The 13,877-nt window shown below is 44.9% G+C and overlaps 2 protein-coding genes across 2 annotated transcripts in view; both read right to left on the bottom strand.

Moving 5' to 3' along the window:
• Positions 1-13,877, bottom strand: part of LOC309655611 (uncharacterized protein) — a gene marked incomplete at its 3' end in the record, with an annotated part of 398,594 nt that overhangs the window by 352,743 nt on the left and 31,974 nt on the right. The window lies entirely within an intron of this gene.
• NID2 (nidogen 2) overlaps positions 53-13,877 on the bottom strand; it is a 79,302-nt gene continuing 65,477 nt past the window's right edge. The window contains 10 exon segments of the mRNA XM_082448360.1: positions 53-751; positions 1,028-1,140; positions 1,607-1,730; positions 2,913-3,070; positions 3,890-4,061; positions 4,468-4,597; positions 6,808-6,977; positions 7,625-7,846; positions 11,284-11,514; positions 12,340-12,459. Of these exon segments, the coding sequence (XP_082304486.1) occupies positions 741-751; positions 1,028-1,140; positions 1,607-1,730; positions 2,913-3,070; positions 3,890-4,061; positions 4,468-4,597; positions 6,808-6,977; positions 7,625-7,846; positions 11,284-11,514; positions 12,340-12,459 (1,451 nt within the window). The 3' untranslated portion in view covers positions 53-740.

Here is a 13,877-nt window from a genome sequence, read left to right as displayed (position 1 = left end):
CCACCCCCCCCGACTTCATTACACGTATAGAAAATACAGATCCTTAAGTAAGTCATAGGAAAACTTAAAATATTTTATTGGAGTAATCTAGAAAATTTGAGAACTGTTACATCTTTGGTATTTATATATAAATGTAGTAATTTCTGTGGGTAATTCTATAGAGGGACTTAGGATCAGAAAATACAAACTGAAACATTGTAGCACCTTTTAATATAAATAGAAATGCACTTATGCAGAGGTTAAAAAAAAAAAAAATCTTAGAATAAGAAGTTGGTTCTTTCCCATCAGTTCTGCATAGCCTTCTCTACGTCAAGGTTTATGATCTTTAGGATCATATTTTTATACTGATCACATGTACTTTAATTTCTTGGCCAGAAAGAATCTGTAGCAATAGTCAGATTTAGGGTCTTAACCTGCTCTAATTGGTTCTTAGTTCAATTAATTTGACCTTTTAAATATGACATAAATGTTTATTAAAAGTTGCTTTAATAAGCAACAATTAAAATTGTTACCTTTTTAAACTTGAAATAACTTTTGTTTTTAAAAATACAGTAGTAAAGATTGAGGTATAAACTTTTCACAAAATATACTTAGTCTTTTTGCACTGAAAATGTTCATCTTATATGTCCAGAACTTCTAATGGCCAATTGCTTTTTCACTTTCTTCACCTTTGTTCGCAGTAAATGTTCTTTAGGGTCCTGATTCCGATTGTAAACTCCAAGTCCTTTATAATACCATATTTACTTTCTTCCTGTGGAGGGAGGGGACAGCATGTGAGTATTTTTATATCCAGTTTGCCACAGCAAGTCTTTTAAAGGGGAAATATCCTAATAGACTGAACTTTTTTTGTGTATAGTTAAGCTAGGTAGACTTAAGGTAGTAGAATGGTCACCCCTATGTGTTGGCCATTAGCTTTTCTAGGTCAGAGTGGCTCTCACTGGTGGCAGCAGCAGGCCAAGTGTGGTCAGTTACCAGATCGTTCTCTACCTGGCTGATCCAAAGGAGCCACCTGAGCATGTCCGTTTACCTGTTGGGCAGTAGGGGTAGACTGCAGTTATCCCGTAGAGATGAGATCGCTGCTCTGGGAGATACTCATCAGTAAACTGGCCACTGTCTCTATTTACTGATATAACACCATCCCTGGTAACAGAAAGGAAGAGTGAATTCACAGGATTTAAGGTTGGATAGAAAAAGCCAGTTTATCAGGAAGAGAAATCTCTGCCAGACTTCTAGAATACATTTTTAAAAGTCAATTTAAATCACATAACTAAATAAGATACCTCATGGTACCATTTAAAGGTAGTCTTTTATTCTCTGAAGATCAGATTCAGAGTAATGTGCTTCCTTTTTGGATAGTTTATTACCAAATAGCTCTGCCATTTTTAAGCTACATGTGAGCAATACCATTAAAATTTCTGGGTGATGTAAAAGTATGCTTTTAAAAGCAGTTAACACTTGAATGATGTCTGCTAATGAAGAGAGAATGAAATGAAAACTTTAGCAGGAGGGCTTAATAACTAAAGTCGCTTACTAACATTTGGTACAAGTGGTGTGTCTTCCAAAACAGTTTGCCTTTTCAGGCTTGTCCAGAGTGTGTCAGGCTCACCTTCTCCAGTCGGTGTGGTAGAAGTGATCTGCATAGCTCACAATGCTGAAGGGGTAGTTGAGGTTGTTTTGAATAACACGCCGTCCAGTTCCATCAGGTAGTGTACACTCTAGTTTTTTAGTTCCTTTTAAAACATCAAAGAGGGAAAAGAGATCCTTTCATGCAATGGGGAAAAAAAAAAAATCCTTTACCAAAAATAGTGGCAGGTAAGTTCATTCTCAAAGGAAACAAAGATAGAACTAGAGTATTCTATCCCCATTGCAATAATACAAATTAAAAACTGTAAAATTTTCCTATTCTATTACCAGTGTCTTCAGTTTGTTTAAGAGCATTCTAGTTTTTAGTGGAATTTAAACTCTTAATCCTTTTTTGGAAGAAAGGATTGCATTTACAGAAATCTGGCTAAGTTTCTCCCAAAGTAGGACATTAGAGATGAAATTATATCAGTGTTAAAAAAGTTTGTGTTAGCTCTTAAATTGTTGTAAACATAACATTTGGATAAATATTAATACTTGCCCTTTGTAAGCAATGTATAGTAATAGCCAAGGCTGCCTTTCAACTAAAATCCTTAATTTTTTTTTTTTTAAAGACTGTATTATTTTCTAGTTAGGAATAAAAAGTGCCATTTTTCAATGTAAATTTTTAAATAGCTAAACGAGGCAAGAATTTCCAAGTTTCACATTTCTCATGGAACCCTGATTTAAATTTCAAATACTTATTAAAAATATAAATGCAATATAATGAAATAGCATCTTTTCAGTTGTGCTAATAATGAAATCACACAACAGAAAGAGAGAACCTGGGAATAGGCAACCCAAATTTATTACTGAAGGAAGCCATCCTGCCACATCACTTTTCACAGAATGTCCTCAGCACAATAGCATACTGACTGTGAAAGTAACAGATATTTATAAATGTTATAATACTGGCAAAAAAGGAAAATGACCCCTGTTCATTTATCTAAGCCTGTCGATTCCAACAGTGGGTAATATTTATTTTTTAACCTAAAAAGTGTGCCAAGTGCTCATGTGGAGGAAGGGCAAGCAGGACAAAAGTAGGTTGGACATAGTACTAGCCCTCAAACCTACCGCCTAATTCAAACACATACATCCAGGACCTCAGGAAATTCATCACAGGAGTCATTACAAAGTGTCCTTTAAAAGGAGTAGATCATTTGCTGTACTGTTATAAACGTAAGCCAGAAGTCCCAAATGGTGGGATTTGGTTTTACTGTAAAATCTGTTAGAGTGCTCACGCTTACTGAACATTGTGGTGTTCTGTATTTGCATTCCATGAGTAGTAGTACCTGCATCTGCCCAGCAGAGCAATTTGGAGAAGGGGTCAAAGGTTAAACCATTGGGTAGTCCAATGTCTTTATTCACCAGAATTCTTCTATTTTCTCCATCTAAAGACGACGATTCAATTTTAGGAGCTTCTCGATTCCAATCTGTCCAGTACAAGTTGCTGTGGATAAATTAAATGGAGAAAGATAAACCTTCCCCAATGTATAGAACCCAAATTTCAGAACGATCTTTGAGGCTTTTCACTAAGCATTTCTGAGTCAAAAACACTTCTCTGAAAGTGAAAGCTGATGGTTATCTTGACTGATTTGAAGGTTTCTCTGGAATATCATTTGGTAGAAGCCCCATTAAATATGGCAAGAGTTTCTCAAGGTATAGAAATCCTCCCTGATTCTAACAAGTCCCACTGAAACACGGACCAAGTTATATGTCCCAGCTGATGACCTTAGCAATTATCATAGACAGGAAACATTGTTCTTTTGACTGTTGCCACTGTGAAAATGAGGTCAGAGAAATAACATGCCTGGTGTCTGAGTTTTGCTTACTCACCAACTAATGCAGGTAACCCCACTGCAGGTTTAACACTGGGATTTCCTAATGTGTTGCTGGAGGAGACTGACTTCATTCCAGTTGAAGTGCTGTCTCAGGCTTGGCCTGATCATCTGATCCAAAGTAGCCACCAGTCTCTCTCACATACTCTAAATTCTCTATGTATCACATCACAGGCTTAATAATTTCCTTGTTATTCATTAGTTTACTGTCTTATTTCTTCCTAGTAGAACATAAACTCCATGAAAGGACAGACCTTGTCTTTGCCTAAACAGTACCTGACACCTAGTAGATCCTCAGTGAATACTATTAACTTAATATATTTTGAACTTTCATGCCCATGTTCTGACCCTCACCTACAACTGTACTTAGAGCCCAAGGGCTTCAAATGAGGATCTACAGGTAACAGGAGAATTAGGGAAGCCCGGCTGACCCTCGGATTGGATCCACAGCGATGGCGCGGGGGTTCACCAGGTCCGTGTGGAAGAGGGCCCTGCGCTCAGAGCCGTCCAGCCTGGCCCTCTCTATCTTATCCAGGCCGCTGTCTGTCCAGTACATCGTTCTACGAAAGTGGTCGATGGCAAGCCCTTCGGGGCTTATCAGACCTGGAATAAAACAAAGGCAGGGCTGGAGCGACTGCAGCTGTGAAAGGTGAACCTGAAGCAGAGCTCTGTTTACTACGTTTGAATAGTTGGGGGAAAAAAAAGTCTTGAGAGTTTCTAAGTCAAAACAAACAGAGTCAATAGAGGAACAGATCCTGCGTTAGTTTTTCTGCCACCTCTGGTACCCTCTAGCCTAACAAGACCTCCGAGCCCGATGGCACCAGGCATCCCCAGGGCTGGGGCCAGGTGGCATCAACTGTAGCCGCACCTTGAATTCTTACCGCAAGCCCTTTCTATTCAGAGTCCTATCAAGAAGGTAGAGGGGAAACTTTGGCATAAAAGAGGCAAATAACTTGGACTTGGTAGAATGAAATGGAATGGGAGTTGTCTTCTGGGTGAAGCTGCTGACCTGAGTTAATGATGGTCTCGGGCTCTGCTCCCGATTCCAGACGGGCGCGGCTAATTGTCCGTCCAGCAACGTCTGTCCAGTACACCATCCTCTCCCGGCAGTCGTAATCAATTCCCACGACTATGGAGCCCTTTGTGACCAAGACACAGAATTGGAAGAATTAGGATTCCTTGCATTTCCCCCGACTTCATGCTCAGCAGCCTCACTCATGCGTGGCTGCAGCGAACAACCCTGCATCGCATGGTTTTATGGCAACCGAGCACAGTGGTTAGATGTGTGGGTGATGGAGGCCAACTTCCCGGGGCAGAGCCAGGCTTGGCCACTTGCTAGCTGTGTGACTTTGGTACTGAACTTCTTATATGCCTTTGTCTCCTCATTTGCCAAATGAAGATAACAATACCTACTTCACGTGGCTGCTATAAACATTAATACCGTAAGTGCTTATAAAGTATCCTAATCAGTACTTAATACACTGTAAGCTCTCAATAAGCACTATTACTATTGGTGGTAAAAACAGAAGTGATTTCATGAAAAGATTAGCCCCTTCAGTGATTAGAGGACAAATGCTAGTCTCAGCGAAGTAAGTCTTTAATATTTCACTGGACAAAAACTGACTCTTTCAAATGTTATCAGCACTTTTTCAAAAAGCCTTTCTAAAATTTGCCAATATATAACAAAATCTACCCTCCCCTCCCCTGTGAGTGAGATCTTTCTGCTATCTGAGGTGCAGTCACCCTTACCCCCATCTCTGCCTCTTCCTCCAAGGCAATCATTTAGTTGTACTCTTGTGTAAAAGAAAGTTTACAACTTGATGGGTTAAGGAACTGGGGAATGGTGGTCACCTGACCTCTGGCTAGGGAGCTCTCCCCTCCTTCCTTATTGCTAAATAAATGATGCAGTCTTTTTTTAAATGCCGAGTCTGTGATATTCCTTTCCAAAACTCTGCACAGAAGTTGCTTCATTCAATTTCCAACCCAGAGTCCTGCTCTGAGAAGCCTGGCAGATGTGCAGAGCCAACATGCAGGGGCCACCCAGCTGTCCCTGAGGTCATGCAAGCTCCCTGCTTGCCTAACAGCCTCCTGGGGCTGTCCTGAACTTATGCCTCTGGGAGAGGAGTCAGTACAAGAAACTACAAAGCAGGATTAGGCTCCTGTGGAAGAGTGGGCAGTTTATATGGGAGGATCTGAAGGTCAAGTACAGTTTTAAAATTTAAAGTCATCTGTCTCGGGCACGGGTGCACGGGCCTCCACTGACCCAGGGAATCATGGGATCCATTAACTCATGTAATGATTTCAAGGTTTCTTGGAGGAAAAAGTCCCAGTTTAAGTAAGTTTCCACAAGATGTACTTAGAACCCATATTCCATTTCTCTTTCAGTTCCACCACCATTACCATCAACCACCCTGCCCTCATCAGAGGCAAGTTCAGAAATGCAGTGAAGCCACCTGACTTGGCTAGAATAAATAGCTTGAGGTGATGACAATTTTCTCTTTTAGAGAAACTTTACAAAACAGCAGCGAGTATTTGGAAACGCATACACAACGCACATCTTGGAAAAATAAAACCCACATTGTTTTCTGAACACTGGCTACGTCTAAACTTTTTTAGACCAGATAAGAGGTTGTTCATTAACAGAAGTAAATGTAAACATGGACGCTGTATTATTCTTTCTCATAGATGAGCAAGTACCTGGAGCGTGAAGTTTAGAAATGGAATTAGGCGATTTTCCACTGTAAGTGTCAGTGCCTTTCTGGTGAACTCCCTTCTCTTTTCTCCATTTTAGAGAAGAAATCCCTTCTCCAAAGTGGAGTGCCTTGACCATAGGGAGGCTGCTGGCTCTGGAAGCAGCCAGCATCCCCTGGGGAAAGCCCTGTCTATTCCTTTCCATGATCACACGCTCCCCAAAGTTTCATCTGTGACGGAGTCAGAGAAGATAAGAGGCTGGTCAACAGAACCAAATGGGAGGGCAGAGGGCTGCAACGATGAGGCCGTCATTAGTTGGCTTCCAGGATCTCTGCAGAGATGTCTACGACTTAAAGAGAATGCTGGGGACTTGGGTTTACCTTCTGTCATTTTCCCTTGGATCCCCATATCCTGCCTCAATACGCTGCCAATTCTGAAATTCCCTTACCACGTATCCGAAACCCCATGAACCAACTGGAGAAAGCGGCCTTGGTCAGTCAGACGTGACTCCCAGCCACAGAGAGCCCCCTCCTCTTCTGTGTGTCAGGCTCCCAAAGATGGCAGCCCAGAAACCCTCCAGGATCCCCCTCCACCTCCGGCCTTGCCCAGATCTGGAAACCCGATGCAGACCCGCCCCCGGGGGAGAAATCCACTTTACATGCAGCGACAGCAGGGTCTTGGCTGTGTCCTTCTGAAGCCTGGTACCATTGAGGGGCAAGTGGCCGATCTGCTGGCCCTGGGCATAGAGCAGGAAGGTGCCCACGGGTGGAAGGCTCACGTCGGGCCGGGGCGTGGGCCGGGCTGTGGGCGGAGCAAGCGTGGGTATACCTGCCGTGGGGAAGAGGAGGGTGTCAGGAGCGGAGAGGGAAGGGAACAGGGTGGGTGGGAGCGGAGTGGGAAGGGAATGGGGTGGGTGGGGAGAGGGGAAGAGAAGTTACTTTCCCACATACCAGAGCCTCCAGAAACCTCACAAGTTTTTACCCTGGACAGATGTGCTCCAGATGTTCCTTAAAAGAAAGTCTAATTTCAAGGGTTTTTTCCCAAAGATCAATTATGTAAATCACTGCCAATTACTGGGGAGGAAGACAACAAAACATTCCCCTCAGAACAAAGGAGAAAGTTTTTTCTTTTTTTTTCTCTTTTTTAAGGGAAAAAATCCAGAGGCAGTGTTGTGTCAGCATCTCTCTGGGGCCCCAGGGTGACACGTGTCCCCTTTCACCCTGGGCTCAGAGTAGGGGAAGGGAGGAGGAACTACATATTGAATTTAGTTCCATATGTTCTAATTACAGAAACCGTTAATGACAAAACCAAATGTTAAATCTGAATCGGGATCTGGGGCAGACCAGGTTATAAATCAACACGGCTTATCAGCGACTTCTTCTGTTGGACCTGTTCACCCCTCATTCCCCCCACCTTCACCCACAGCTGGCAGCTTTCCTTCAGGGACACCTCAGATGCCGCCCCTGGGTGCTTACATGCAGGGGTGATGCCTGGCTGGGAGCGGGTGCCCGGCACCTCTCTGCCGTCCTGGTCCACACACCAGCAGAAGTCACTCTTCCCGTGGCACTGCAGGGGCATGAAGTAGCCCAGGTCATCGCACTGGGGCACGTACTGGTCGTCCCTTGGTGTGCCACCGTAGTGCTCCAGCAGGCTTTCCCTCCAGCGCTCACAGACGGTCCGGGGCCTCTGGGTGGGCTCTGAGCAGGTGGGGACAAAAGGCCTTTGATTGTGGATCAAGGACGGAATGTAGCATGTGGCTCAAGATCCCCACCCCTGGCCTCCTGGCCTTCTTCCTCCTCGTGTCCATTAACGACGCCTCAGCCAAGCCCCTGGATGCTGGCCCTGAGTAGCAAAGTGCTCTAAGCAGTTCTCCACAGGAATCAGGAGAAGGGGTCGTCCTGATGCTCCTGTCTCCCTAGGCCAGAAGGACTGTCATCAAGGCCGAGCCACATCAGGAAAGAACAAGAGGAGGTAACATCTGGGGTGCAAGTCTCGCTCAGCCTGGGAAGGGGCGTCTAACAGTCCTTGGGGACTCAGGGCCTACATGATGCTTAAAGCCAATATTTATTCTTTCTTGTTTCAAACTCCAGGACCTGCGTCTGAGGGCTGTCTTGACACTGGCCAGTGTGTCTTAGAAAGTATTACCGAATGCCCTACTTATGTGGCCCTAAGTATCTATCCATTGGAAAACTATATTGAGTAAAAGTAAAACCTATTGTAATTAGTATGTGTGAGCGTAGGAGAGTTGGTGGCAAACAATTTGATACTGACTATGAGACACTCCAGCTCCTTGAAGTCCTTTGGCCACCCTGCTCTGGGCTTATCTCAAAGCTGAACCTTCTTATGGAGGTTCCAGCTTCCCACCATGCTGCTCTGTCCCCTCCTTTCTCCAGCTTCCTTCCCCATCCTTGTCCCTGCCCCCCCACGCCCATACCCCCCCTTCCTCACCACCATGCTTAAACTCCTGTTAGCTGCCCTTGCAGAGCAGTTTCTCTGCCTGCAATTTTTTTCCCAGACTGCTTCCACAGGGCTGCCAAGGCTCTGTCCCAAACACGGCAGTTCTCTGAGAGGACTGCTTCAGGCAGTTTAACTTGCACAGCCTCCTAAGATAGGATTACCTAAAGGAACTTAAGTAGAAGGTACTTCTCCTTTATTAATTCCCTCAACTCATGCCTATGGTCTGTAGAATCATACAGCCAAGTACCTACTTATACCACCATGTGGATGTGTAACAGAGATCTCGGAGGAGAACAAAAACTGGGCTTTCCCCCATCAAAGCTGCTCTCCCCTAGACTTTTCCATGTCAGTAGACAGCACCTCCATCTTTCCATTGCTCAGGCCCGGTCATCCCTGACCCCCTTCTCTCATTCTCCACATCTGATATGTCAAAAAATGTCAGCAGTATATCTTCACATCTCACCACATCCACCCCTGTCATCTTATGCCAGGATTACTACGATAGCCTTCTTACTGGTTTCCCTGCTTCCATCATCTTTCCTGCCCACCCACCTCACCCCTTCCCCCACCCCACTGTAAACTCAACTAGCAGCCAGAAAGAGTCCCTTTAAAAAAACTCATTTCATGTCACTCCTCTGGTCAAAACCTCCAATGGCTTCAAAGAACAGTTGGAAACATTACATTTGGGCTCTAGCACCTACACTTCCTCTAGGAAAGGATGGTGAATAAAATCTTCAGAGCTCCAAGACTCACGACGTTTGGGGGAAACGGATGCCCTTCAGGCTGTCTCTATAGCTTATGACCCACAAGAAGCAAAGCTCTTTTTAAAACATCTTGGAGAAGGAGAGACTGACTTCCTCACCCAGATGTGTCTCAAACGACCCAGAGAAGGAAATGCCACTTCCTCAGACACTCACCGTCCATCACCAGAGGTGGGATTCCCTGGAGAAGTTCCCAGCACTGCCCCAGATCCACATAACAAACTCAGAGGATCGATTCTCAGGGGACCACCCAACGAGGCCCATCTCTTTGTTTGGAATGCAACGCACAGCACATTCAGCTTCTGGGAAAGGGGCACCTCACGTCACCTACACGTGGGCATCCCAATCATTCCTTATTATTTCAAGCTACTTCTCGATCCAACCATGGATTTATTTCTATTTCTGGTTGGCAGAGTTTTAAATATTTTTAAATCTTGAGCACAGAGTGTTCTCTCTCCCTTCAAAGCTGACCCCGTTATGAAGATGAGACTGGTCAGAAATGGCAGCCGAAGCCAAACCAGCACCAAGAGAGAAGCTTGGCCATGGGAAAGAGTCTGCACAAAGGAACATGTTCTTCTTTTAGTAATTAACTTTTCATTCTCTTGGCTCCCTTCTGGATCACTGTTCTTAACACATGACTGTCTTAATAAATTTCATAGAATTCTGAACCATTCCCTTAAGGCGCCTCCCAACCATCTGATTTCTTCAAACCCCAGCTGGAGTTAGAACCAAGACTTTTTAAAGACTAGGCATGAGTGAAACAATTTCTCTGTATTCTTTTTTTTTGGACCTGCAAAATATTTTCCTAAAAATAGGGACAGAGAGGAACTAGAAGTGTCACTGTGGAAGCAAGGGTATATATACATCTAGATCAAGCATTAACAATTTTTACTTATATGAATCTTAGAACCACTAATGTCCTGGCCATCACAATTCATATTATTGAAAGGATCAAAACTGGTAGTAATTCTCCAGTTCTTACTCTCATACATGAAAAGCCAAGACTAGTACTTATGGAACCCTTTTCAATAGTAAAAATGGATCTTTGAATAGCAAGCTCATGGATATGTATAGGAATTATTTTGGCTAAAATGATATCAAACCAATTCTATGTTCTTCATAATAAAGTTCTTCTGTATTAAAAGAAAAAGTTCTTCCCATCTTTGAACAACTCAGCGAGGCATAGAAACCTGCCTTGGCAACCTGAGGTTGGCGTGAACTGAGCGCTTGGGAACCACGCCTCACACAGGTGGGGAGTGCTCAGACGGTAACAGGTTCATGCGCTGCATCTCAGATCACGCAGGCTAACAAAACAGGTTCCTGCATCTCTTCCAAAGGTGGCAGGAGCAAGAGCGATTCCCCATCGACATGTGAGCCTGGCTAGAGAGGGCTGGGGTTACTTGCTTAGAGCAAACTAGCTGCATCCACCTACGCATGTCATACTTATTTTTCCCACTGATACTAAAACAGCCTTCAGACTGTTTCCTGCACTCCAGAAGTCCGAGTTAAATGATACAAAGTTACATGCGAAGACAGTTTTCCTTTTGGACAAGAGGCTGGTCTGGCGAGGTTATCAAGCTCTAAGATCTCCCTAAGCTGCAGTAACACATTTGGGCAGTGACCTCAGCCTGACCTCCACACTCAGTCTCAATTTCTAGTCTTGTACTTGTCTAAGAGGCTGGAGTCCAACATGCATGTCATGCACGGGTCTCTGTGTCCCTGTAAGATGTACGTGCACATAGGTGTGTGCCCACCATTCAGGTGTTCCTAGGAGGAAGGAGGCTATGCAAGGATGACGATCAGCCCTGAGTCTGCGTGGTCTGGGCAGGGGTTACAATCTATCCCACAGTAAGCACCATTCTGCTGCTCTGCCCCAGGCCTGTGCTGGGACCAGGTGTCTTTCCTGACTGGCTTACCTTGTGGTCCGCAGCGAGGCGGGACGGAGCCGGGTGGGGTCCGGGTGCCAGGGACTTCCTGACCATCGGGGTCCACGCACCAGCAGAAGCCAGTGCTGCCGTGACACTGCAGCGGCAGGAAGTGGCCCTGCTCATCGCACTGGGGGATGTGGAGCTGGGCAACGGGATGAGTGCGCTGGGCCTGGGCATCGCGCTGCTGGCGCTCACAGGGTCTCAGTCCAGAGGTGGGGTCTTCCGGGACCAGAGCAGAGGAGATACAAAGGAGGAGTAAAAGGCATTGCAACCCATCCACTTTTACCAGCCAGCCTCAGTCTCCTGAGGGTTTCTTTTTTTCTATAACTGGAAGACAGGATAACATGGGAAAAATAGCAAGGCGCCGGAATTTTGGAGTCCTGGGTTCTTATTTTAGCTCTGCCACTATCTACCTAATTTCTCCCTAATTCCCCCAGTTTACCCTGTAAGTCCTGGCTGATTATACAGTGAAACAGCCCCTCCCCTCAGCCCTCAGGGTCCTATTGCCATTTGGGTAAAATGAAGAGCAACCCATGACTTCTGTTCAAACATTCCAAGAGACCCCAGAGAAGACAATTACAACTGTATTCATCCCCTGAGGTCCAGAGCTGGAGTCTGAGAAACTCCAGATCAAGGGCATTTGCTAGACTGCACCGTGTTGGCCAGGTTCTACTAGAACAGTCACCATGGGGGCTAACTCCCCGCTCACTAGTGCATGTGTCTCCTGGTCGGTCAGCTCGATCTCAAGGCTTCATCTAAATTGCACTTATCAAGGCAAAGCAGATCAGCAAGAGAGTTAACCAGAACTGCTACTAGGTAGGACCATGGATGGGCCATACGTCGGGCCTCCCAGAATGCTAATAACCAGTGAACTATCAGTAAACTAGGCAGCCAGAAATAATGCAGGAAAAAATCCAGAGCCTGGAAAATCCACCAACTCAGGCCTCAGACCGGATAAGTCAAGAGTGGGCTGAGGTGCTGTAGAAAAACAGCATTGAAGGATCCGGGAGTTTTCTGTGCCTGATCTGGCCCCCCAGACCGTACCAGGTGTGCACTGAAATCCATCCCCATGATATCCAGGTTGGCAACGGCAGGAGAAGGAGCCAGGAGTATTGGAGCAGGTGGCCGAGGGGTGACATCTGTTTTCCGAGCATTCGTCAACATCTGCAGTGGTCAGGGAGGGAGGGCGGGAAGGAAGGAAGGAGCATGACCTTCACTGCACACAATCTATGCCACCACATGGCTTTAGTGCGCGTGGATCAACCACGAGGGCTCCACTTCAGAAGACCTCGGGCATGAGCAGAAACACGTCGGCACCTTAAAGGCAAGCTTAACAGTCCAAAGTCGAGGGGCACGTTCAGTGTAGAAATCAAACATATACTTCACAGAGAAATATATCCCGGCATCTTTCATGTACAGTGAATTCCAGGAAGTTTTTACCTTTGAACTAACCTTTAGTCCGTAAACCATTCATTCCCTTCCATTGTATTCCATATAATAAATACACATGACAATAGTTTTGTTTTTTTCCTTTCCTTATTGGCACCATCTCCCTATAGCACTGATTTACAGGTGCAAAGAACCCACTGAGTCTCCAAATACTTCTTCAACTAAGTTAGAAGCACATTCAGTCTTACATAGTCAGAGAGTCCTACTACCTAGAATGCCCAATTAATCAGAAACTTTCTTTACTTCTTTCCACCTTTAGAAGAAATAGAAAAGTATAAGAAAAATATTATCAGAGATTTTGAAACAACACATAGAAGAGAAAATCTAAATTTGTCTGGCTTATCAGCACAAACAATTCAGGTCCTAACATTCTCTATATGGTACCATGAGGATTAATTCTCACATTTCTCAAAACTGCAACATCCTGAAACTTCAAACAAAGGCTGACTTATATTCCTTTTATTTACTGAAATCAGCACAGGCTGACAATAGCAAGACACCACCCCCGCTCCACCCTGCTGCCAAAAAATAAATAAAAGTCTGAAAATATCACTGTTGAAACCAGTGGCCAGTGGTTGAGATAAGCCATCTCCAGAGACAGGAAGTCTTCCTGAGTAAAAGAAGGATAAAGGGTGTAGATCTGATCAAGGCTCAACTGAAAATAAAACGGAGTAGTCACATCTGAGGTAACATCCAAGAAATGTTTTTAAAATGTGTGAACAGGGAAACATGTGGGACCGGGTGATCGGTGTAAAACCTAGAGAACAGGAGTCCCAGAAGGAGAGAACTGCATCAATTCTGTACAGCTCGTGCAGAGACACATCGCACCCTGGAAGCTGGAGACTTACAGCCCTGAATGTGACGTCAATCAGACGTGGCCCCTCGCCCAGCCTCCGGGACCCACGTGAAGTCTCTTCTAGGGCGATCAGTGCCACCCTTGCTGTGACCGTGCTCGCACTGAGCCACCTTCCCATGACTGAGGGCCTTTCCCAGGTACCAGTAAGTAGATGTGCTGGTTACACAGCACAGACGTTCTGTTCAGGGGAGAGGAGTCTCTGACATCGTAATTAGCAATGTAATTACTTAATCTGCTTATTGTCAGGCTCAGGGAGTTTACTGCACATAAATTAGTT

The sequence above is a fragment of the Balaenoptera physalus genome, assembly GCF_965194825.1.
Source record: "Balaenoptera physalus genome assembly, chromosome: 2".
In the NCBI taxonomy this organism is placed as follows: Eukaryota; Metazoa; Chordata; class Mammalia; order Artiodactyla; family Balaenopteridae; genus Balaenoptera; species Balaenoptera physalus.
This window is presented reverse-complemented; position numbering and strand designations above follow the sequence as displayed.